The 21,947-nt window shown below is 43.8% G+C and overlaps 1 protein-coding gene across 7 annotated transcripts in view; it reads left to right on the top strand.

The window, feature by feature from the left end:
* Window positions 1-21,947, top strand: part of LOC119010800 (disco-interacting protein 2 homolog C) — a 158,864-nt gene that overhangs the window by 110,546 nt on the left and 26,371 nt on the right. For 6 of the 7 annotated variants that reach the window (XR_005072063.1, XM_037083271.1, XM_037083276.1 and 3 more), the window contains exons 6-12: window positions 4,138-4,287; window positions 5,882-6,001; window positions 7,211-7,408; window positions 12,929-13,020; window positions 16,066-16,176; window positions 17,559-17,682; window positions 20,597-20,706. Coding sequence is in view for 6 of the 7 variants with exons in the window: in XM_037083271.1 (XP_036939166.1) it covers window positions 4,138-4,287; window positions 5,882-6,001; window positions 7,211-7,408; window positions 12,929-13,020; window positions 16,066-16,176; window positions 17,559-17,682; window positions 20,597-20,706 (905 nt within the window). In the remaining variant the exon portion in view is untranslated. The remainder of the gene's footprint in view (window positions 1-4,137; window positions 4,288-5,881; window positions 6,002-7,210; window positions 7,409-12,928; window positions 13,021-16,065; window positions 16,177-17,558; window positions 17,683-20,596; window positions 20,707-21,947) is intronic. The other variant, XM_037083273.1, reaches the window with a different exon arrangement.

Genomic DNA, 21,947 nt, shown 5'->3' with positions numbered 1-21,947 from the left:
AAACGTTGGTCTCTGAGGGGAAACAGTTCAGCAGTTTGGGAGCAGCAGCAGGTTCCTGGATGTTATTCATCAGGTGTCTCATAACGCTGATCGGAGAGGTTTTTCCGCTGCACGCTGAAGTTTTACAAAACCTGCCTTCTTTGTCTTGGGTCGAGTTTTCTCACACGCTCAGCTTTCTGCCGGCTCGACACAGACTGTCGGAGGGAGATGTGAATGATTTTGTGGCAGCATTATTCAGACAACGTCCCACAGACTTGGTTCATCACGAAAGAGCTCCCGAAAACTACCGAATGTCCAGCTTTCAGGTGTAAAACATGATGAAAATCTGGTCATGTGTCACTTGACGAACTTCTTTTCCACTGTGACTTTGAATTTAAAACACTCCCACATTCTCCCTGCACTGAACTGCATTTCTGCTGAACATCATATCATTCTTTTAATGCCGGTGAGGAAAACACACAGTCAAATGTCTCTTTATTGGCCGACTCACTTAACAAGACTTACGGCAGGTGATGGGTATCGAACCTGTGACCTTTCAGCGACAGCATCTTCAACCATCAGTCCGGCTCTAAACTGGACGCGTCCCGTCCCTGAATCGGCTCCTCAGCCGGGCCTGATTGGTATTCCAGCGGTGAAGGAGGCATTCATCATCCTCCTCAGCTCAGGGCTGATATTCCCTCTCCCCCCGTCACACATCATCATAAATACATTGTGATGAGGTCACTGCTACACACACACACACACACAAACACACACATACATTCCCGGGCAGATAAACAACATCGCGGCTACAGCGAGTGCATGTCTGGACGGCTGCGGCGCCGACAGACGGCCCAGATGTTGCAGAGACAGGATACGCAGCGTGCTACAGTAATTAGCATGCCTGCGCCGTGTGCTGCAGTATTGATATGCAGTCCGTGTCTGGAGAAAGAATTCTGTTTGGTCTCGCTGGCTTTGGACTCGGCGCTTTGCAGGGAATCATCTCCTCCCTCGCTCCCTCTCTCTCTTCTACACTTCCTCTGTTTTTCAGCCTTTCAGCTCGATTTTTTTTAAGTCGACTTTATCGGAAGATACATGACGTGACTGGAAGAGAACGAACTTTACCAAGACCAGCTCAGTCAGACGGTTAGATTACAGCGCCATTTTGTTTTAAAAGTCTTATTTTATTGTGTGTAAATTACGGTTGAATCAATAATTCACGCTGTGTATACATTTATTTGTACAATATCCAAGAGTCCGTATTAAACCGCTTCATCTTCCTCCGAGAACAGAGGGTGATGAAATATTCAGTAAGAGGGAGATCAGATGTTGTTTTTCTGTTTATGTTACATACTAAATATGAAACTTTCTTGTGACTCAAACTTTACAGCTTCAGGTTGTTGTTGGATGAAAACATGCATCTGAAAGTCTAAATGGAAACGATTCATTCGCCTCACAATGAGAAATTCAGAGTCAATGCGAATGATGTTACTTTTATAACGCGCTGAGTCATTTTAACAACCCTTTGCTTGATTATTTTAAAGAAATACTCATTAGTGGATTCAGTTGGGGCCCGACGATGACGGAGAAGTGGTTTCTTTGTGTACACGAGCAGCACTTGTGAGTCAAAGCGTTGACATGTGACTCGCTCTGCTGCCTTTTCACTGTGGGAAGCCTCGACGCCGTCAAGTAGTTTCTGCTTTATGTTCTGGTCCTTGATTTCAGCGGCTGAGCGGAGAGTCGAGGGGTAAATCATCTCAAGCGGTGACCTCTCAGAGGACGTTTTTAAAAAGTAGTGTGGTGCATCCTCCACACCTGATTGAACACTTGAAGTGAAATATGGACTTTTCTCTCTGCTTTTAATTTATTTCTGCATAAATGTGTCGCTGTTTTATGGTCATTTAAAGAGCTTCATCTCTAAAGTTTCTTTTTTTTTTTTTTTCATCTTTTAAGAACGGTGGTTTATGATCACGCATGTGTGATATCATACAGCTGGTTTTCACGGTAAAGTGTCCCAGTGTTACCAGTCTGGGTTTGGAATACACTTAACTTGTCTCTTAATCTGAAAAGTTGTGCCGTTATTTAAAGAAAGAGCATTTTTAATAGTTTCAGGTTAACAAACAAGCTGTTTGAGACCAGCAAAGTCAGTTTATTGGCTTTTTTTAGGTACTATTTCCTCATTAAAGATGACTTTTCAGTGCAGAAGGTGCAAAATCATGCAACAGGATGAGATCCACCTTCATCACCTAATCGCCAGAATAAATGTTGGCAGTGTACGATACTGCAAACTACAGATGTATTGAAACTTTACATTTCTGTAGGTCCAGTTTTAAGCTGTGACGGCCAACTAACAACCAGTTCAGGTTAGAAAATATCTTAAAAACCAACACATCCTCTTACATAAACGATGGAATACGACATGAGAGTTGTAACACACCAACAGGCTGACCGGGCCTTCGCCGTACGCATAGCCAAGAAAACTACTTGGTTAGGTTGGTTAGTTTTATGACATATGTAAAGAACAGCGGCCTCCTGGGTAAAAGTACCGGGCCTATTACAACAAATTAATGATAATAAACGTGGGTTTCGTTGCTTTCCTAGTCGACCTGTGTGGATGTTTTTCTGACTATAACAGCCTGTTTAAAACACACACAGGCCCGGCTGAAACATCCTGACTGAGTCTCTCCAGTGGATCCATGCTTACAAATGTTGAAACACAGTCTTGAACAGCAGTCTTTGGCTTAGCAGCTAAACTCACCCAGCTGTCGCTCCATCCCCTGACATGGAATTCAACTCCCACACATGTAATCTGAGTGTGATATGATAGAAATGTTGATATGATTTCACAATTTGAACATTCAGTCCCAACATTTTATTCTGACGACTGGACGGACTCTTGTTATCAGCAGCAACATGTTCTCGTCTGATTTCGAGCATCTGTAACGTCCAAAATTAAACCTCACATTTTCCATCTGAAGGCATTTTAAGTCCTCATGAGCTCTGTGGTTGTTGTATTTTTGAACCTGACTTCCAGGAAGCGATCAAGCTTCAATCCAAAAAGGATTCCCGAAGATCCAAAAGATGTTGTTTTTCCATGATGGACCACAGAGAAGCTTCTGTCCTTGTAACCAGAGAACACATAATCTATCTTAACATGCGAACAATGTTAATGCAAATGACACACAGAACATACGACTGCAGGCGGAACATAAATACAGTATTTAGCGCTGAAAGCGACGCGGCAGGCAGCTCCTACACTCGTCCCTGTTTAGATTCACAGCACATCTTCCTCCCTGCATCATTTCATGCTCCGACCACTCAGAGTAAAGAATCCCCCGGGCAGAACAGTAAACTGCGTTTGATGTTGTTGAACAGCAGCTGAGCCTCATGAAAGTACGTAAATGTGAAGAATTGGAGGCTTGATGGGAGCTTTGAAACGCCAGGTGCGCCGCAGCAGCTGAAACAGCCGAAATGCGGCGCAGAATCAGAGGAGTAACGACCTGAAAATGAGCGTTCAGGTGTGGGTGTTGATGGGAATGACGTGGGAAGGCAGGCGTCACAGCGTGTGGCGGTGATCTGTGAGGAAATGGCTGCAGGGTTCTGGAAGGAGTTTAGATGCTGGTTCTGGTGGATTCTCTCTGTATGTATCCGCATCTCTGACACAGAACAAAGCAAATCCATTCCTCTTTATGTAACACAGGGTTGCGTAACGAAAATCCGTCATGAATCTGCGTCAGGGTGAATGTAAACGGCAGCAACAAGATGCTGATGATCGCGTGGTCGACATCTTCGCATCAGAAGTTCGACATCTGGGAAACTCTTGTTGGTCAACAAGCATCGATGTTGTAAACACAGAGTCCACCTCTCCTCGTCCAGCTGTGGAGACGGATCTCTGGTTTCACGTTGTTGTCGTCCAGTTTGAGTCCATTTCCTTTCCCCGTGACCAGATTAGCCAGGAGCAGCATCAAACCAAAGATTTACAGAAGAGTTAAACTTGCCGTTGTTCAGGTCCAGCTCGGTTTAAAAGTGCTCAGTGTGCCGTAACATCTGGGCATTTCTTCAAACTACATAATTAACACCAGGATGTTTTGGGGTTGTCGGGGAACTAACCAGACCTTAACGCCCTCCTCGATCCCCCCTCGTTTTCTCACATCACAGAGAACCACTCTGCCCCTCCAGATGTCACCGGCTACACCAACAACACCGCCACCGACGGGATCCAGGTGGAGAGAGCGCCCGGCGCCGGCAACGCGGCCCAGAGACAGACGCCCAAGTACGGCAACGCGGAGCTGATGGAGACCGGAGACGGTGAGTTCCTCTTACTTGTTATGATGGTGGTCTTTCTGTCATTAGTAAAGATGAATCCCGATCTTTCTGTTGACTCCTCTGAGGCGATCCAGTTCGCTCGCCTCGTAGTTTGATGGTTCTTCTCTGACCGGACTCGGACCGCGGCTCAGAGCGAAGCAGCTTGACAGTTCGGCTGCCAGGGTGCACAGATGGCAGCCTATTGGCTGAAAGAGACTCAACAAAGCTGAGGCAGAACGCTGAGAGGAGATTATTAATCTCTGTATGATGTTGTTTACAATGGGCCTGTAGATTTCTGGGGATTTAACCTCAGATTCACCGTGTAGCGGCAGAGATTTGGCTTCGCGCTGCGCGTTCACTGAAAATAGTTTCTACATCTCAGAGTATTTTCTTTCCGTTAGGATTATTTTTGTCCCCATTCATCTTTTGTTTGGAGGCGTTTCTCTGTAACTGGCCTGTAAAACAATACGTACGCAACATATCATCAAACTCTGAATCTCTGCCACTCAAATGGAAAAGAAGTCCGTGTCTTTATCTATGTTGTTTTACTTTTTTATTGTTCTAACCAAAAACAGAGGGATATTTTCTTTATTATTAGGAGATTTTATCAGCTGATATCAGAAGTTTTGACTTCCTAACGTCGGCCCCAAGAGTTGCATATCAGTCAGGTTTTGAGGTTTAAATGTATTCAGACTAAACGCAAAGCATATTTTGCATTACATTTTCTTTTTAATCAAAGCAGATTTAGATGAAGATGCAGAGTAGATTAAGACGTAGTTCTGCAACGTGAGGACGTAAAGAAACAGGAATGATTTTTTTTTTTTTATTTACACAATATTATCATATGCGTGTGTTATCATCATGATACCAGTATTTATTTCCCATTATCGGTATATCGAGACAGCCTGAGCATGAAACTTGGTCTTCTGGTGAGGTTTTAAACATATAGAGAATAGAAGAAAAGGAACGAGGTCATTGCTTTTCTCTCCTCTGGATGGAGGACGAGTCTCGGCCCAGAATAGATCCCATTAACGTCCGGATGAAGAGACGGATCCAGGAAGGTTTTCTCACTTCCGGAACATTTTCAGATTTTTAAGTTAATCAGGAGAAACTTCCTATAAATGTTGCTTCTGTCTATGATTTGATGAAGACAGAAACCACCAGCGGACGGAGCGATATGAATGAAACTCACCCTCCCCACCTGCCTCTGCAGGGTTTCACCGTACGTCGTGCCAGATAGACGCTGTGTTTGCTCCCACATCTCAGCACTCAGGCTTCATCTCACCTCAGCGTCTTCAAGCTCCTCAATCTGTGACGGCCGGGTTTAAAATCAGCCTTAATCAAAGAGCAATTTGTTCCCACAGCTCATCTCGTGTGCCGCGGCGAGTGTCGCGTTCGGCGGCGGCTCTGTTGATTGCTCACTCGAGGCCACTTTCATGTAGATTAAAAAAAAAAAACACTTAGGGATGTTTTTGGGTTTCAAAGGAGAAGCAGCGGGATGAACTCAGGCTGTCGCTCAGCTTCTGTCACGTGAGCACCTGAGAGAGCCACAGTTGAGAGTTTGGTGTTGGACTTCAGGTGTGTTCGTCCTCTGCAGGTGTTCCAGTCAGCAGCAGAGTTTCAGCCAAGATTCAGCAGCTCGTCAACACTCTGAAGAGACCCAAACGGCCGCCGCTCCGAGAGTTTTTTGTGGACGACTTCGAGGAGCTCCTGGAAGGTGAGAAACTTCATCCTCTTTGTTTTTAAATAGATAGAAGTTAGATCCGATGAGCCTTTTAGAGACGAACTCGACAAGCTGTTCGTGTCGTTTTCTTTTCCCACACGTTGTCTCGTGAGCCCGGTATCTAAGGAATGAAAGGAGTTCTGGCTTTTACTGCAACAGAACAGCTCATCTTGTCCGGTTCTATTTATTTTATTTTACAGCACAATTAAAGCAACATTATGTAGAAATTATCTTAAAGACAAATCCAAGAACAAAGTCATGAGTTGAAAATTTGTACGTTGAAGTAAACGTATGTAACGACCGTCGTTAGACGTTGCAGAAACATGTGACAGAGACTCTGTTCACTCTATTACAAGACACTGAACCATCAACATGATTCTGATGCTGTTTTTAAGGTCAAAAAGTTACGTAATGTTGCTTTAAACACAACAGCATCAGTGTCATGGTCCTTTACAGTGTCACAGGTGGAACAGACGGGTGATAACAGCCACGCTGCTGTTTCTGATAACACGTTAGCAGCAAAGACGACGATATGAAACGACTCAAATAAAGCAGGTTTTTAAAAAAACATCTCATGTTTGGCCCCCGGCAGAGATCGAACCTTTACCTCCGACTGTGTTTTAATGCCTCGCTGAAAACGTCTGGACGGTAATCCACACAAATAAACCACGTTTAGCTCTTCGCTGTCTTATTGTCTGTCGCGACACAGACCGAGTCTCTAACTGATGAATATTTCTATTTGTCTCCAGCTTCAGAAGCTGCAGAACCAGAATTTAATTCATAATTTAAGCACGAACAGATGCTGGAGAGACGGAGCGAGATTCTCTGTGCAAACACAAAAATGCTCAACATCAACATGGTGTTTTTTATTTAATTAACAGTTTTCTGTCAGAGTCCTCAGTGATAAAAACAACGAGTACATCATGCAGTATTTTTCATCCCTCTGCCATAAATCACAAGATGATTTAAACTCATAAGTCAGATTACTCACGTGCACAACAGTTAGCTTGCTACCTGTCCTCTCTGATCCAAACAATCTGTTGTTACTGTATTTGTGTGCAGCTGATGAATAATCAATGTTTCAGATTAACTCAAACAGCTTGTGAAACAACAAACACCAGAGAAAACGGCTCGCTTGAGTTAATTGTTCATGTTTAATTGTTTATTTTCTCGCTTCTCGTCGTCTCATATCTTCCTCTTCAGTCCAGCAGCCGGACCCCAACATGCCGAAGGCGGAGGGGGCTCAGATGGTGGCCATGCGGGGCGAGCAGCTGGGCGTGGTGACCAACTGGCCCCCGTCTCTGGAGGCGGCGCTGCAGAGGTGGGGCACCATCTCCCCGAAGGCCCCCTGCCTCACCACCATGGACACCAACGGCAAGCCGCTCTACGTGCTCACCTACGGTACAGACTTCACTCTGAGTGTTATAGTTTGGATTAGAAACATTTCTCATGTGTAAAAATCAATCAAGCACAGAACACAGCACGAGTTTCTTCATTCACTGAGTGTTGAACAGAGACGTGCGGCAGGTAGAGACGGAGCCAGTCAGCTGAGAGTTCACGCCTGGTGACAGTGACGTGAACAGAGACTCACTCTGAACGCAGATGGTTTCATTATTCTCAAGACAAATTTTCATAATGGAGCATTTAAGAAACACATTTTCTGTTGCCAGTTTAAGTTTTAAAATATTCGGCTTGGAAGCAATTTTTTTTTTTTTTTTTTTCACTTGAAACTTTCAGTACTGCTGAACGTCTGAACGTAAATGTGTCAGTATTTTGATTTGAAAATAAGTAAACAAGATAATAAATCTGCCTTCGTCCTCTGTGACCTCTTCCTCGATTACTAATCGTACTAAACGAGCTGTGTCTGTTTTTGATAATCACCCTCCGATATCAGATCAGTCCTGCTCGTTTGGATCTGTGACCACAACTGAACTGATTTGTTGGTCAGCGATGAATTCTTCCTCTGTCGGTCTTTGATGCAGCAGAAGTCACAACACTGAACTAATGATAGGAAATATTAAAAATAAGATGTACTGTACGTATCTGACGTGTCAGACTTCTGCACCCAGAATCAATCGTCACATTGACATGAATCCATACTGAAACATGTCGTCTGTGCTGCGAGTGCAGGAGGGTTTTCCTCCGAATTGCTTCCCGTGTTTTTTCCAGCACATATGGTGGCTTTCACAAGCTGATTAACTGAAGCACCAAACAATGTTTAACACCCGCTGTGTGAGCATAATTCCACTAATGGCAGCCAGACAGAGCGCTAAGCACATTAGCAAAGTGTGAAAAAGACGCTTTCAAGAAAAGCAGCTCTGCGTCAGAGAGGGAGAGAAAGTTTCTCATCCTGAGGAGCAGCTCATGTTTTTATTTATCCTGAGAGACTCGCAGGTCTGTGACAGTCAAACCTTTTATTTTGAAAGCGTCGTGCTGTCTGGAGGATTTGAGTCCCTTAATTTAAAACTCAGTCATTTCATTGCTTTTGTAAAAAGTTACAGTAACACAAAAATGATTGTATTGTTGTTTTTGGTGCGACCTTGGACTCAAGTCAGACCTTCAGGTTAGATCGCACATTTGCAATTCTTGTCATGTGTCTGTTTCAAATGCAGAAAAGAAAAAGAATATCTCTTGACGAGTGGTTTCAGACATCTAGTAGCCTGAACTAGATTCCTGCGCCAGAGGCAACATACGCAGGTATAAATCCCACCTTTAGTCTCAAATCTATCAGAGGACGAATTAGGCGTAACGGAAAACAAGTCTTTAGCAGCGCTGGCTTCTCCCCGACTCCCTGAACACATCCACGTCCTCACCTGCAGCTCACTTTAAGTCTATATTCAAACTGGGACAAACTCTTTAGTTCAGCGGCTGAAGGCGACAGATCCGAGTCATTCGTCTCCCAAATGGCAGCGGAGAAAAATGTCTTCGGGGTCCAGAGGGAGTGAGGAGAATCAGCTGCTTCTCTCGGGTCCTCGTGAACTCAGAGTCGGACCTCCCTGCTGCACGGCGGAGAGAATCAGAGACACCAAGAGGGCCTGAACACTGAGTCACACTGAGAGGTTCACCAAGTGTTCACATCTTGAACTTTAGACTATAAAGACTGACAGGGAGAAAAACTTGAAAAGAACAAAGTTCTCAGATGTATTTCACAGTTTTCATCGACCGTCTGAAGCCGGCTGTGATGGTTTCATTTCTTTCTTTGTCACCACAGAGGAAGGAGAGATTTGTGAAAACCTTTTATCTCCAGTTCTTTGGGTTTTCATGTTCCGGAGTTGTGAAAAATTAAAGAGGCGAGGAAAGAAAAAGAGAGAGCGAAATCTAGAATGACACTCAGTTGAGCCGAATCGCCGTCGAGGCCAAACAGTCGTCTTTTATTCTCACTCATCGATCACAGCCACCTGAAAACACCTGAGTTTGTTTTCCATCAAGATCCAAGTGATGGTGACGGATAAATGACTGTCTTTCACAGCACGTATGAATCTGTGAGTCCTGCAGGGGGACGTGTAGAAACTGGCTGCAAACTTTACTTTGTGTGTTGTACACAAAGTGCAGTATGTCACAGTGCTACACAGTGTGTACAGGAACTCAGCTGCGACTCTCCTGTGATGATGTTGGTGGTTTTCATGCTCGTTTTCACAATCAAACACTCCCTCACACAAACATTAACCCGGACGATTAATGTGAAACGGCCACAACTTCATCACCATCAGCTCGCTGCAAACAGGCGTGCAGAGTGTGTGTGTGTGTGTGTGTGTGTGTGTGTGTGTGTGTAAGCGAACTGATTTGTGAAAAGCGATCTCGCAGCTGATGATGAGGTGATGTGAGCGCTCACCAGACTGTGAAATGTCTTCAGCCAGCACTCAGGAGTCAACAACATGGTGAGACCGTGTGTGTGTGTGTGTGTGTGCGTGTGTGTGTGTGCAGTGCTGAATCTAAACCTCCATCTCTCTCTCTCTCTCTTTATCTCTCTTTATCTCTCAGTCCCGTGGCGTCGTCTCTTTGATGTCGGCCGACAAGGACGAACTTGTTTTGTTTCTTCCTGTCTTCCTTCTCGTCCTCCGCCCCCCCGAGAACAGACTGAATTCACGATACTGATTCGTCCCGCTGTCCTTAAACTCAACCCTCCGCGTGCTGCACTGCAGATAACCTCCCATCACCGGCAGCAGAGACGTTCATACTCTTTATTAAAAGAACAGTTTCAAGCTGACGGCGTTTATCTCCAAATCACGTTATCGACAGAGTTGTCTGGACGTCTGTGCGGCAGGTGGAGGACACACCTTGATCTCCTTCTCTGATTGTGTGTGTAGCTCTGTTTGTTTGGAGTGTTTTCTTTCAAACTACATTTCCTCTTTTCAGACTAGTTTGTTGTCGGCTGTGAGCAGAACTTCATCTCTAACTTTTCATGACGTCCCTCAAACAAAGTATCCAGGATCAGTCTGCCCAGCTTCAGCTGCGGCTCACTGATCGTCTGCTCGCTGTGACTTCACGCCCTCATACTGGTGCCATCAGTCACAAATGGGAATATATCTCATCATGATGTGAGACAGTATAAAAACCAACTGTATGAAATCCTACAGCAATTTTGGCGACACAACAACACGATACGTACGTTGTCAGATATTTGACGGCGTAGTTGGATGTGTAGAGCTGCAGCGGCTAAACAATTAATCGTTTTCGTCTTTTTCAAGCAAAGTGACAAACTGCAGCCTGGTTCCTTCGGATTCTTCTGGCAGTAATTTTCATAATTTCTCTCAAGATAGTGATGCGTTTTTGTGGTCGAACCCAGAAGTTGGCATCATCGTGGTTCCCTCGACAGAACGTTGATGAGATTTTTTGGAATTTGATTTTTGGATTAGTGCAGAAAATACTCAGATTTATGATTCTTACACGTTTTGTTCAGAAAGGTGTTCATAAAGAAAAGTAAGAAGCTGATGTCAGGCTGCAAACAGACGACATCACGATCACGTGACCTAAACGTCACCACCACTGAAGAAGAAAAGAACAAAACGTGTTAATATCTTGAGCTTGTGGTGACAACACACCTTATTTCAGACACGTAACAGAAATCAAATTCCAGATTCAGAGACTTTGGCAGGAGGGAACACGTGTGCAAAAATGTGAACTGATTCTCAAGATTTAGGACGACAGACCACACACTCGTCATTTAGTTTGATTAAAAAACAGTAAACGTTACGTTCAACATGTCTGATATCACACAAGTCTTGAAAATCAAATCTCGTTTCTTCATTTAAACTGGAGGACTGGACAGTGTCTGTCTCAGTCTCAGAGGACAAACAGCTGCTGGATTCTGTCATGCGGGAGGTTCAGGACCGTCTCTGTGATTACATGCAGAGCTGCAGCTCTGATTCGGACTCGTCGCTTCCTGACGGGCCAGCGGGGATCCCGTCCTCTGATTGTTCCAGCTGGAGGACGGCTGCTTGTCTCCTCCAGGGGTCCAACACTTCCTGCTGAGGCGTCCTTGAACCAGGCGTTTTAAAACTGATTCAGGATCTCTGCAGACACAGAACTAGAAACTATAAAGAACTTCACTGCACCAGAAACCTGGTAGATGTGACAGAACCACATCAGAACCGCACAGAATCAGACTGTGACAGATTCTTCACTCTGTCATCACTTCCTGTCATTTATTTGATTACTGTGACTGTTTATCAGCAGCTAATTGAATTATTTCATGTTGCCAAGTTTCCATAGAGGCTGTCAGATGTTCAGGACACATTTCAACCCGATCCAGAGAAAAAATAAGAGATTCAAGGTTCAGATTACAGACAGGAACTCACAAACATGCTGAAATTTGAAAATTAAAAACGTTGACGTTTAAAACACGTTTTCTTCTACTTTGTCTTATTCTATTTAGTTTTTATCAGTCTTATTTCTTATTATCTCGACTGTATTTTATAGTTTTCCTTTTAAATTTCTCAGTACTGTGACATCTGATGCAGATGGAGCAGCTGTAACTGAACTTAATTCGATGAAGTCTAAATTTAAAAATCCACTTTTACTCTCCTGGATGACGCAGATCATTTGTTTTGTTTTTTTTAATGTGATTAATTCTACTTTTTACAATCCTCTCTCATCTTCTCGCCTTTGTTTCCGATCTTCCTTCAGTTTTTTTCTTCCTCCTGACGGTCTTATTCTCCTCGTGGGATCCAGCAGCTCTCCTCTCTCGCTCTTCAGTTCATTAGCTCCGACAAACATCCCCCCCCCAAAAAAAAACTCATTTAGTGTGAGAAACAAAGAGGAATTCACGCCGGATCGCTCATGCATAATATCTGCGTCTGCCAGTCTGAATTAGGAGGAGAGAAAAAAAAAGCAAAAGGAGGAAATTGATTCTATTGTTGTGAGTCGCCGCGTTAATGAACGGAGCCGACGACTTCGCCCGGCAGGTGCGATGAAACTGACGGGAGAGATTTGATGATCTGATTTCAGGTAAAATATTCAGGCTGATGTTTTAAGCGACACACGCTTCCCTTTTGAAACAGAGACAGAGTTTGTGCTGGTGTGGCCTGAAGCTGCGTGAGCTCTGACATTAAATCAGCAGCTGTTTATGGATCATAAACTCTTGTTGGACATGTGACGTCCTCTGTGTGTTCGATGTGTGATGGCCTCCATGCCGCTCCACCCGTCAGCTGATAGAACGCGTTTTAACGTTGAGTGTCACGTCAGCGCTGTAACGTCTTACATATGCTGCCCGTGATGTCATCCCTTTGTTCAGCCGTGCAATCAAAAGAAAGATATTTGATCTTTTCGCCCCAAAGTCGCCCGACAATCACCGTGAACTGGCCTGAATCCTGGATCCTGTCGCTTCAGAGCTTCTACAAAGACGCCTGTGGTTTCTCTCTCTGTTACTTCGCTGTTTGATGGATGAGGTGTAATAAACTCTCTCTGCGTCTGTTCCTGCAGGAAAGCTGTGGTCCAGAAGCGTGAAGGTGGCCTACAACCTGCTGCACAAACTGGGAACCAAACAGGAACCGCTCGTCAGGCCAGGAGACCGGGTGAGTTAAAGAGAAACTAGAACCAGAACGCAAAGAAACAAAAACCAGAGGTCACTGAGAAAGAGGAAGGTTGGAGCGATGTCCCAACTGAGACATGAGGTGAACGTAGACACTTTATACATCAAGTAAAAATATTCAAATGTGAAGTTTCAAACTCGTAAAACTCTGGAACCAGAACTGTGGAGGGACGTGTTTGTAAAGAGCAGATCCGGTCCGACTGTACCGGTCTTATTTCAAGAACCCCTCGAGGGAATTTCTTCAAATTTGACACAAGTGTCCACCATGACTGGAGGAGGGGCTGATGAGGGTTTGGTGGTCAGAGGTCAAAGGTCAAAGGTCAGTGCAGCCTCACAAAATGCATTTTTAGCCGTTACAAAAAAGTACGAAGAACTAATCACCTTGCAAATGTTTAAAAGGATAAAATGATGAAGTTACGACATTAAAGTATTAACACCTCGACCTGATACTGCAGGTACGACTGCGTTGCTTTTGATTAAAGACTTTGATAATAACGACCTGGGACTCGCTCCACTGATTGACTTTGAGTCGCACGTCTGGCAGGAAGTTTAGCCCGAGTCAGCACTCTGCTCAGCAACATCTGGACCCTGAAACATCAGACGTCTCGCTGGTTTCCTCTGATTATAAAACATCTCGGAGCAGCTGTGTTGGAAAACACCGGCAGGCTCTGCAGACGTCACGTCTGAAGACACGCGGCCGTTACTCAACGCTTTAAACGCGGACACGTGTAGTCGTTTCCTGCCGGTGTCACATCGTCACATCGCTCAGGACGTCTTCACCCGGCGCTTCACACACGACGGGACGATCACAGTGAAGTGAAACAGCCCCACATGTGTGAAAAGCCCGACCGTCTCCGTTCTCATCGTCGCTCGTTCATCTTTATTTTAAGCTCAATTTCCCGCTCGGCTGGAGACGGAGTCGAGACGGGCTCCATGCCAGTGTGTGTTTTTATGTATCTCAGCCGGAAGGGTGTGTGTTTAATTACTGTGCAACTCTTTTTTTTTTCTTCCCACTCAGTGTGAGTTACTGTACGAACCGGCCGTTTAACTGAAGTTGCACACAGAGAAATTACAGTGTTGTTGTTTAGTTTTATTTTGGGTCTCTCAGATTACAGAAGTTCAGAGAGCTGACGAGGTTTAATTACACAAAGAAATGAACTGTTGTTTTATGAAACTACATGAGATGGTTGTGTGATTGTAGGTGGAAGAAAACAGTTTCAGAAGTGAAGCTGGTGGAAAATCAGATATCGATTTCAGGTGTGATTTGACTTTGAGAGCCGGGAAATAATTCAGACGCTTCATTTTTATATCAAGTGGTGTATTTCTAATAGTTTCATTGAATGTTTCAAATGCAGGAAATGTTACTCTATTTCTAAAATACAAAAATTAGAAAGTTCGTAAAATGATTCGATTTGGTTTTATCTTACATTTAAGTTAAAAAAGCTTAAGAATTTTGTGGTGTTTCCAATATTTGGTCTCTAAAAAGTCTTCACAAAGTCATTCTTAATAATGATAATAATAAAGATCAATCTATCTAATTATTGTGACATTAATTCAGCAACTAAACATTTTAATTTTTAGCAGTTTACTGAAATAATTTCTTGGAATCAAAAACCTCCCGTGTGTTGTGGAGAGAAAACGCGTTCATTGATACCAGTCACGTTTTTTTTTCATCAACATCTGCAGTTTAAAAACCCAGTCCTGGATCCGTCCTTTCATCCGGATCAGCACCAAAAGTGAATGAGGTCTAATTCTGGGCTGAGGCCCGTCGTCCATCCAGGACTCATGGAAATGTGTTCAACACATTTGTGGGTTATTGGGACAAAAAAAGACAAACAGGCAACAACAATCAATAAATCTGCTTCCTTAATTGAAAACGTAAATGTATTAATGCAGAATGACTTTGTTGTATCTCTGCAGCCTCACACACACACACACACACACACACACACACACACACACACACAACCTTCCCTCCACCCGCTGCTATCGTCCACGTATGAAACCTGAACGGCTCCGCTGAGACCTGCACATGTCAACATTAGTCCAGTTAAAGCATCATTACACCGCTCTCGTTCACTCAGGTGCACTTAGCCTATAGCTGCAGCTCCACACACACACACACACACACACACACACACACACACACACACACACACACCACAGTACTGTATATGGAAGTTATTAGGCAGCACTTAAGTCGAGGAGTTCACTGTTATCATCGCAACATGCAACTGGATCCAACATGGCCGTGCAGGGAGATAAAGGCATGTTGCATCTGGTCGTTGTGTTAATGATCTGTGTGTGTGTGTGTGTGTGTGTGTGTGTGTGTGTGTGTGTGTGTGTGTGCGTGTGTGTGTGTGTGTGTGTGTTAGATGTCAGATATAAAAACTTCCTGCACAGGAAATGTGTTTCTGTTTCGTTGGATGTGATCACTGGAGAAATGCAGTGAAATCTTTGAGTTCTCCTTCCATGTGTTAGCATGTGTGTTAGCATTAGCACGTGATTAGCATCAGATTATGTGACATCACAGGGGAGAAGAAACGCTGCATTTGTTGCCGCACTTGTTGCCGTTACATAACAGTTAATCTCAGTTTAATCTCGGTGTGACTGTCTGAACTGAAGTGAAATGAGCTGAAGCAGAGGGGAAGATGCTGAAGGGAGATAAAACAGAGAGACGCTGCAGGAGATGGATATTAGAGAGGAAGGAAAGTTAAACAGTGTGAGAGTGGAACGAGGAAGTTCAGAGTGGAAAGAAGAGGAACGCCGAGCAGATTCCCTCCATTAGATTTAGCTTTTCTTCTTCTGTGATAACAGCCTCCAGCTGAGCTCCTGACTCTGGCAACAGTCTGTATCAGATCATCTTTTAACATCACACGACGCCGTTCCGTTAAACAGACTCGCTGCTGCTTTGCTTTTTATTCTACAAAGGTCCTTTTATTTAGTCACCTGTCTTTTCAAAGATACAAACATTTCCTGTGTCTCTGGATATAAATCTTAATGCTCCTCTGTCTTCTTCTGCCTGCAGGTGGCGCTGGTCTTCCCGAACAACGACCCCGCTGCCTTCATGACGGCCTTCTACGGCTGCCTGTTGGCCGAAGTCGTGCCCGTGCCAATAGAAGTACCGCTGACCCGGAAGGTAATCACCACCCAGAACTCCACCTGAATCCTGACACATACTGCCGAGAGGATGTTTCATGTGTTGTTATTTAAAAAGTCTTCATCGTTTATTTTAATATCCTTTTAGTGGATGATGTAAAGGGTCAATGTTGTGTTTTCCAGCCAGTTAAAGATCATCTGCAGGCTTATTTTTGTATTTCAAAACATAGCGAGCATAAAACCTTTGACGATGAGTCAGAAAAGACTTTTGTTCCCTGTAAACATGTTCATATACTCCCTACTTAGCAAGAAGCACAAGTGATTATCTATTAAAAATAAGAAAGATGCATGTTGTATCTGCAAACAGACGATGGCTAGATCGAGAAAAGAGAGAAAGCGGAGGAGTTTGTTGGACCTCAGGCGATCCAGAGAAGTTTCTGTTGCCGTTTCTTCCTTTTTCTCCTCACGTCAAACAACATTAGCGAGTTGAAAAGAAGACGCGCTGCAGAGTCGAGCGGCTCGAGCTCACACCGGTGACCGGAGCTAATTCTGCAGCGGGGGACTGATTTTAAGAACATGAGTCACGAGGAGGCGCCGTGGTTTGAGACGGCGCAGAGGACAAAGAGCTCTGCTGAGGTGTAATCAGAGCCAAATGTCTCTGAGGAAACATCTCTGCTGTCGGAGGGTCGTTTGAGTCATCGTTTTGATTGGCTGTCACGGCTCGCTGTAACGTCCTCCGGGACGAATCGGGAGGCCCAGAGTGTGCGTGTCAGAGTCAGAGGAGGTCGGAGAGGGTTTTTTTTAATTTTTTATTATTAACTTCAGCCTCGTTTCCAATCGTTCAATAATTCATGTTCAATAAATTTTGCTACAATAACAAAAAGAATAAACAGCGCTGAATAAAAAGTGGATGAATTAATAACTGAAAGGAGAATAAATCAGATCCATAACTCTTGAATTCATTGGAAGCTTTTTCTTAAATTATGCAACAGCCGAACAACTGACAGAACTGGGAATTACTGTTCTGTCAACAGAGTTTCATCTGCTCTTACAGTATCTCCTTAACTTATTCAGATCCTGTCAGTGAAGGCTGAATCACCTCACTTACTGTGGAGTTGTTTGTTTTTACAACAACCCATAAATTAGTCTGCGTTCATCGTCCTCGACTAGTTCATAGAATTTAAACTGTGAAGTCTTCAGCCAGCAGACGTGTTCTGCATGTTGGAGTGTAACAAAGAACCACAGAGGTTCTTCCACATGTTCCCTACGTCCAGGACTCGAAGCGCTCCAGCCGATGAGCAGGACTTGCTGAAAATAACCGACCAGAGGAGCTGAGCTGAGCAGGACCGAGACTCACTGATTGATTGGCTCGAATCAAATCCAGATGACTAATCACATTTGGTCCGTGTGTTTTCTCTGCAGGACGCCGGCAGTCAGCAGATCGGGTTTCTGCTGGGGAGCTGTGGAGTGACGGTGGCGCTGACCAGCGACGCCTGCCATAAAGGGTTACCCAAGAGTCCCACCGGAGAGATCCCACAGTTCAAAGGTCTCACACACACACACACACACACACACACATGCAGCCGTCACACCTGTGCACATTCCACTTGTGCAAGGTGTTTGTGGCAACGTGCACAAACTCTGCTTCATCTCTGGTGTTAAATATCCAGAATCCAGATCGAGCATTAGTGAGAATTCGTAACACAATCTGCTTGTTTTTCCCCGAAGAAACACAACCTGTCAGAACCTGAAATCTTTAACATTTGTGTCCTGGTGTGTTGAAGAAGATAAGACACGTTCAAATGCTGTCAAACCAGCAGAATAACTCCATCAGCTTCTCGGCTGCAGCCGCGTCTCTGTTTGAAAAGTGAAGCTGTTTTATACAATTAGTGAAGACGAGGACAAATCCCAAGACTTAAAATGATGCAGACGGTTCAAAGACACTTGAAAGGCTTCATCCCCAAATCAAAGTGGACACTAAGGTTCAACAAGAGAAGTTCCCTAAAGCTGAACTGAGGAGCTGCAAACCATCGAAACAACACGCAGAAGATCTGCAGCTGCACGCTATGAATTCATGTGGGCAGTAAAACTTCATACCGAGTGTAATAAACCTTGTCATGAAAGATGCTGTCAGGCTGCATGATTCTGTGTGTGCAGTGAGCTCTTTCACGAAGAATTGTGAAATATATAAACATGGTGGTTCTTCTCCTCGCAAATAAAAACATATGACTCAGAACATCCTGGTGAGCTTTAGATTTCAAACTTGCATGAGTCACTTCCTGACAGAACTCGTAACTTAAACACTGCAGAGCTGCTCCTGCTTATTAGCAGCTCACGAGACGGACAAACTCTCCTTTCACATAACTGCAGTCGTCAATATGAGCAGATTTATTGTGATTTTCATCTCGAGTCGAGTTGGCGGCCATGTTGGTGCTGATGACGCCAAAAACTAGATAATATTCAAATGTAATCACGACAAACTAAAACGTTATTGACGGACATCGTATGATATGATATATGATCATACACAATTATTCGCCTCTCTGCGTCAAACACCATGCAACGTTTTCCCGTGACGCCGGCTCTCTTTAGACACGTTTCTTTGCTCTGATTGGTCGAGAGACATTTTGGTCAACGGCAGCATCAGTAACACAGCGGAGAAGAGACTGGTTATAAAAGAGTGAATTTAGAGGTGATGATATATAAACTGGACACGTGTCAGACACACAAATATATAAACACAAACACACACACACACACAGAGGTCAGAGGTCAAAGTGCAGCCTCTCTTGTTTCAGCTCGGCCTTTTCTGTGTGTCAGCGGGACGAATGAACAGATTGATGGCAGCAGACAGACTGAGTAATGGACGACAGGATGATAGAGAGACACAGACAGAGAGAGAGAGAGAGAGAGAGAGAAGCAGAATTACAAATCGATGTGAATCAGCTGAACAAGAAGGAAGAGGAGAGAGAGAGACAACGGATGGAAGGAGACACACGATGGACGAACGAGAGTAGAGAGACATTAACACTGAACAGAGAGAGAGAGAGAGAGAGAGGATCTATAGTGATTAATAACGACTGTTTGCTTTTCAGTAATGGATTTATAAATAGCAACATGATGCCGCCAGATTTACTGCTCCTCTACTCAGCACCGACTCAGGCCTGTGTGTGTGTGTGTGTGTGTGTGTGTGTGTGTGTGTGTGTGTGTGTGTGTGTGTCTCATTAAGGTGGAGTGCTCCCCTTATCGATCAGCAGGCTTTAAACTCGTCTGATTGTTTCTTCTGTCTCGCTGCAGCAGGAACATGCAGCAGCATTAATTCGGACATTAACGTACTCCGTTAGTTCACATTGACTCGTATTCTGCCGCGTAAACACTCGACACCTCCTCGTTACGATGACGAGCATCTGTCCACTTAATATAAACCGCAGCATCCCCAGCCTCCCTTTAAATATTATTCAATTTTGTGAGTTGTTGAGTTTGTAGAAACGTCCTAAACTTGTGAAACGCTGTTTACAATAAATTCTTACATTACAATACATTGAGCATCATCAACATTTAGCAGCTTAGTGTTTCAAGTGATTTACACTAACTTTAGAAGAGGACATTTTATGGGCAGTAAACATGTCGAATATTATGAATAAAGTAAACAGTAACCAGTAAAAGCTACTTCTTTGTCACCCTTCCCCAGACTCCCTTTAAAAATCGCTCAATTTTGTGAGTTTTGGAGTTTGGAGAAACCTTATAAACTTTTTGAAAAGCTATTTTCAACAGTTTCTAAAATATTTTGTCCATCTCTTAAATTCAGCATTAAATAAAAAACATTAAGTTGTTTCTTTTTTCTTTCAAAAAGGTGTCCTGTCATCACTGTACCATCCTGCCCATACCAACATTTAGCAGCAGTTAAACACACTAATTCAACTAAATTAAACTAACTTTTTGACAGAAGATGACATTTTATTGACTGCAAACATATCAAATTTTAAAATACAGTAATCAGTAAAATCTATTTCTTTGTTACCTGTGGAGAAAATCCCCAGACTCCCTTTAAAAATCGCTCAATTTTGGGAGTTATTGAGTTTGGAGAAAACGTGTTAAATTGTGAAACGCTGTATACAACATATTCTCAATTATTTGGGCCTTCTTATAAATTCGGCAAATGTTTTACCTTAAGTTCTTTTTTTGTTTGTGTGAAAAAGATAGTTTTCATTTGTCCCAGTAATGTGATTAGCACGAGTCAAAATCCTGGTGCCAGTCAAAGTTCATTTGAAAGGAGGTTTAGCAGGTGAATCAGGAAGTAAAAATCAACCTGTGAATGTTGAAATAAAAGTGTCCCAAATGTTCCCAGAGCCCCTGAAGTAAAAACACCAGAAGTCTCGGTGCAGGCAGTTCATGGCACCAAGCTTCTTCTAGACGTTGGCGACATTAGGAACGTTTGTTTTGTGTCCCTGTGTGTCCAGGCTGGCCAAAGGTGCTGTGGTTCGTCACGGAGTCCAAACACCTCTCCAAACCTCCCCGAGACTGGTTCCCTCATATCAAGGACGCCAACCAGGACACGGCCTACATCGAGGTAACACTCAGACACCAACACTGAGGCGCGTCTTCTCTGCGGCACTGAAACATTTCCACTCGTGTAGCTCCAGTCATCACTGTCCTGCGAATGGAAATCGATGGCGCTGCGTGTCTTTGGGATTAGAATCACGCTGCAGCAGGGTCGATGCCATCATCTCGTCGGCTTGATTTGAATGTACCTGCTGCAGGGCAGTAATTACAAGATGAAATGTCTCCGTGATTGTCCCCGGGGATTAAAAAATGTCTCTGAGGAAAAAGATGAAAGTGGAGAGGTGATTGAAAAACAATCGAGCTTTTGTTTTTTTTTCACCGAGTCCCGACAGTCGAGACAGATGAAACGACTGTGCCTCCAAGAAATGCATCTGCTCTTGATTTATTCTTCAGTGAAGCTTACATTTTTTTATTTTTAAGATAAACGTCTCAACATGATTCATAACTTTAATAGCGGCCCGTAATGTGCTTCGATTCATGTCGGCAGTCGTTTGTCAGAGAGGTGCCAGACTTCTCAGACACAGCGCATCTTATTTTGGAAGGATTCCCATCGATATCTGTCGTCTCCACAGCACTTAGACACGAGTTTGGTTTTGGGGTGGAAACTGTAAATCCACCAACCGATATTTCTACTATTATTATCACAGTATCTGAAGATCAAGACGTCATGTTCTTTTTTTTTTTTAACCCATGTGGGCTGAAATGTGATTTCCCTGTTGACGGTGCCGAGCTGTGTTCAGCTAACCTCGATAATTAAAAGTTAAATAGCCTGATGGTTGTAGCAGCATGTGACACTCAGCTGTGAGAACAAAATGCAGTCGGGTTGAAACTGTTCATGTGTTTTATTCTGTCGAGTGGCAGAAGGAAGTAAAAACGACTCTCCAAACCTTTTACCTGAGAGGAGCTTTATTTCTATCGCTGAGTCAACTGACGACTGACTAAGCAGCATATTTTATAGATATTTCATAATCTGTTGAGTCCATAATCTAAATAGTGAACAAGAATATCGCAGCAGGAGTTTCTTTTCCTGATATTTCATCAAATGAATGGTTCATTTGTCTGCTGGCTGTTTGGTTGAACACTTTTCTAATGCAGTCTGTGGATGTTTGGCAGACAGTGATGGCTCACAGGTATGAATGAGATGCTGAGACTTGCCGACTGTTAATTTGTTTATGAAAAAAAAAAGTTTTCTTACACCCGTTAAAATCAAGAAGGACACTGCGACCCCCGAGAAGACTCCCAGGTGGG

Source organism: Acanthopagrus latus, chromosome 21 (assembly GCF_904848185.1).
Source record: "Acanthopagrus latus isolate v.2019 chromosome 21, fAcaLat1.1, whole genome shotgun sequence".
In the NCBI taxonomy this organism is placed as follows: Eukaryota; Metazoa; Chordata; class Actinopteri; order Spariformes; family Sparidae; genus Acanthopagrus; species Acanthopagrus latus.
Note: the sequence above shows the minus strand (reverse complement) of the source record. Positions and strands in the feature narration are given on the sequence as shown.